The 4,188-nt window shown below is 40.5% G+C and overlaps 1 protein-coding gene across 9 annotated transcripts in view; it reads left to right on the top strand.

Annotated features, from left to right (window-relative positions):
* Nucleotides 1-4,188, top strand: part of LOC109558299 (ankyrin repeat domain-containing protein 26-like) — a 77,093-nt gene that overhangs the window by 69,765 nt on the left and 3,140 nt on the right. For all 9 annotated transcript variants that reach the window (XM_070788809.1, XM_070788813.1, XM_070788812.1 and 6 more), the window contains 2 exons: nt 1,687-1,905; nt 2,613-2,791. Coding sequence is in view for 1 of the 9 variants with exons in the window: in XM_070788813.1 (XP_070644914.1) it covers nt 1,687-1,704 (18 nt within the window). In the remaining 8 variants the exon portion in view is untranslated. The remainder of the gene's footprint in view (nt 1-1,686; nt 1,906-2,612; nt 2,792-4,188) is intronic.

Here is a 4,188-nt window from a genome sequence, read left to right as displayed (position 1 = left end):
GTAGGACGGCAGTGTAAATGTTAACGGAAAGCCTGTCTGTGTATAGAGGAGTGATATATGCACACCTTGTCAGTACTGCTTCTCGAGCCAGGGATATGCTACAGTGCTGTGCATCTCAGAAGTTTGTTTTGCATTAAAAGGACATGAAAGTGAGTGTATACTCTGAGCCACAGGCCTATGATACTCTCACTCCCTGTACCTTCTGTTGACTCTTCTTTCCTGTGCCTTCACCCACAGTCAGGTCAGCATCATTTTCCTACTGGAGTAACTGAAATAATCTCAGGACTTCTTTCCCTGCCACTCCACCTGGCACAACCTTGGTCTGCACAGCAATTGCAATTATTGCCTATTTTTAAACATTCGGGTCTCATCATGCTACCCCCTTGCTTCAAGCCCAACTGTTGCCTCTCTTTGCTGGGTGGTTAAAGGTCACAATTGTGTGGTTCCATCTGGTTTTAGTTTTCACCCTTCTTTCTACATGAATTCTAGAATCAGCTTGTCTGCTGGTCTTAATGTTTTCATTTTCCTTCAGTTCAAAATACTTTGTACTTTCTCTTTTCATTACCTTTTTGATCCAAGGGTTATTTAGATCCTTGTGATCTAGTTTCCAAATATTGAGAGTTTTCCAGAGATCCTTCTGTGTTCTTGCTTCTCATGATTCATTAGGTGCATCCAGAGGGGCTCTGGTACTAGGGCTGATTATTTCCTGCCTTGGAAGCAAGAACTTGCTGACTATCCTGTTCATTCTGCTGGTACCTGGGAATTTTCCAGCCTGGTCATGAGAATAGATAGAATTCCTGGAACTGAGTGGGCACCAGTCACAGGTTCCTATAGTCTTTTCAGATGGTTTCTCCCTGGTCTCAGGTGGTTTCTCCCAGATGGGCTCTGTTCGTTCCTCTGCTGAATTCCTGAGGGGCTCCTCCTCAGATCTCCAAGGTCCTTTTTCTCTCTGTTCCACTCTCTCCTCTCCACGGTTCTGATCTGTGAACTCTGCGCACTTTGGTTTCACCAGACTGTCAGCTTCATCACCTCCTGTCAGGGATTCTGGCTAACTCAGCTTCCATTCCTTCTCCCCATGTTGGGGCCTGGAAATTCTTTCAAGGCAGTGAGCTGGGGCATTCCTTAGGCTAACCCCATATGTTTCCAGGATCATTGTCTTTCATTCCCTGAAATCCTTTGTCATGAAAGTCATTGTTTAATGTATTTTGTCGGCGTTGTTTTTGCTCGGTCCACTCAGGAAGGTAAATCAGTAGCTGTTCACTCTGTCTTGGTTAAAAACATAATGGCAACTGGAGACTGTCCACAGGGTTGTTCTTCCTACTTTACTTACTACTTCCTGCTCATCCTTCATTTCTCAGTGTGACGTCTCTTCCCCAGGGAAATCTTTCCTGGACCCAGTCTATGTCAAGTTCTGTTATGTGATCATAGAACTCTCTTTTCTTAGAGTATCTATCTGAGTTCATAATTACTTTATTTGTCCTTGTCTCCTACTAGACTTCAAGCTAAACAAGACCCAGGGGCATCTGTTTTATTTTCAGAGCTTTAGAATAATGTCTTCCACATTATAGACACTTAATACTTGTTCAGTGTATGGATGAGTGAATGTGAAAGGCACAGACCTTTTTACTCAAAAATTACTCACATATTTGTTTGTTTGTTTCTATATTTGTTTTCTTCATCATGCAGATTCTGTTAGCTTGTTGAAAATTCAGGATACAATTCTTTTGCATGAAAGATTGGTATATTTTCAAAGCAGCCAAAGAAGCCACTGTGAGCTACTTAGAGGAGAATTTTACAGAATGAAAAGTAAGGTTCGTGAGCTACAAAAAGAGCTGTCAGAAACCAAAGAAGTGAAATCACAGAGCATCAGAAAGTGGACTGGGAACAAGAGCTCAGCAGCTTGAGGTACTGTACACCTCGCTTTTAAAGAAATATTTGAACTATTGTTTCCTTTAATACTGCAGAGACGTAGACGTGTTATAAGGCTAAATTATCCTCTAGGATTTTACAGAGGAGAAAGTGTTACTTGTATTGTGGAGTGTGAAATTCTTGGAAATAATATAGCAGGTTCTTAACAGTGAATGATTCTAATAACTTAATGTATATTTTTTCCAAATCATCATTTTCATGAGCATACAGAAGTCCACCATAATGGAAACCCCATTACATATTTACCAAATTGACTTTCAGTTGTTTTTCACTTTTCTGTATTCTATTTAATACTGCATGGAACACCTTTTCTATAAATTCATTTCTACCTTTCTAATTATTTTAAATACATTTTCTTTAATAATATCATATAATTTGGTCAGAGTATGAGAACTTAAAAATGGTCTGTGATCTATATTTCTAAAGTATTCTTAAGAAAGTTTATATTACTTGACATTCCCACCCACAGATTTATGAAGTAGCCATTTTTCTCAAGAGAAAATGAAAACAAAATTTATGTAGTTTTATTCTCAACCCTCTGTCTGAAAACAGTGACCATTATTAAGTGTTTTTCATTGTATTCCCCCCACGTTTACTATTTTAAACATCGTGAAGAGGGAACGAAAGTTATTGCAGCAGTGAATAATCTCATTGTTTTCTAAGAAGAGTTTTAAATTTTGCAGATTCACCTTAAAGCAAGAAGAAGAGCATAGAAGGAATGCCAAGATGTTATATGAAAAAATGAGGCAGCATTTAAGAAGAAAAGACCAATATAGTAAAGAAGTTGAAGTGAAACAGCACCTAGAACTCACTTTCCAAGCAGTAGAAGTGATAGTGAAGACAGAGAAATAATCTGAATCAGGTAGAGTAATCTTTGGTGAAAATTTCAAATTTCTAACATGATTTTATGAATATTATTTATAATATCCCCTTTTTAAAAAAATACCATTTATTTAGTGTCATTTTGTTTAGTGTTATAGGAAATTTTAGGTTAATTGTTAAAAACAAAAGAAAAGAAATCCAAAGTTCCCAAAGTAACAAGGCCGGAAATAAGAATTGTATGATCCAGACATGCTGGGTGCACTTTTTCGAGCAGAGGGAGGAAGAGGTCATGTCAGTAGTTCACACAATAGATCCTGAGAAACCACAGGGTTGAGAATGGTGTAGAAACTGGAGGTTAAGCTCTCAGCCCACCTCAGGCAACCAATCCTTCAGCCTTGACAGACCATTCATGAGTGAATAGGTCTAGAAGAGAAGGGGCGCTGGGAGGGACCATCGTGCCTAATTTTACATCAAGTTGCCTCCGGCTTTCAATCTAGCAGGTGGCTGAGGGTCGTGGACCCCCCTCCCTCTGTGCCCATCAGCCCTCCAGTCCACCTGCCCCATAAACAGCTCAGAGCTGGCTCCAGCTTTCCCAGCTGCCTTCTCCCTCACAGCAGAGTCCTCAAGGACAGGTGTTAACTGGTGTCCTCAAGAGGTGCAGGAATTTTTTTCCAGCAGTTGGTAGAAACCAGACACTCTTGAAGTTGGTTGTCCTTCCTTCTGCAGAGTTCTCGAGTGGCATCTCACAGCAGAGGAATTTGCTTCCAAACCTGATGTCCCTTTCAAACATGGACTGGGTCCCATCCCCGAGGTCCTAGCAGCAGATCTCCCACAATGAATAGCTCTCGGGAAGAGCTCGAGAAAGTAGTATTTGTAATTCAAATCCATTTGTCTAGAGCAATCAGGTAGTGACATACGATGGCCTCATCCAAGGAGAGGCCTTTAATATTTTCCATAGGAATCAATCTCAAATCTTTTGTGACTATCTCGGAGAGGCCGGCACCCTGATTGTGGTTTAGGCAAGGAAGACTGTGTGTGGTCCACCATCGACTGTGCTACCCAACCAAGTCCCTCTGCTTTGGAGTGAATGTGTCAGTCACTCCATGCACGTCGTCACCGTCAGTGTCTGAATCAGAGTCCATTCTTGGCTCCACTGTCATTTCTTTAACCAATACCCTGTCAACGACCTTTTCACATCATTTACTGTTTTTCATTTTGTAAAAACTGTGACATCAGTTGTAAAAACACTTTTGAACACTTTAAAAAGTTGTTTCTTTAGAATAAACTTATAAAAGTGCCTCCCCCACACCAAGGGGGGCGGGACTCTTGCTACCAATTAAAGATATTCTGGGTTTTGGTAATGATTTCACTTCCTCAATTGAACATTAGGTTAGTTTATCACTTCCCCTAATGGTAAGGAGAAAACTATAGGCAGTT

The sequence above is a fragment of the Bos indicus genome, chromosome 5 (genome assembly GCF_029378745.1).
Source record: "Bos indicus isolate NIAB-ARS_2022 breed Sahiwal x Tharparkar chromosome 5, NIAB-ARS_B.indTharparkar_mat_pri_1.0, whole genome shotgun sequence".
NCBI lineage: Eukaryota > Metazoa > Chordata > Mammalia > Artiodactyla > Bovidae > Bos > Bos indicus.
The sequence above is the reverse complement of the archived record's forward strand: the minus strand, read 5'-3'. Positions and strand labels throughout refer to the sequence as shown.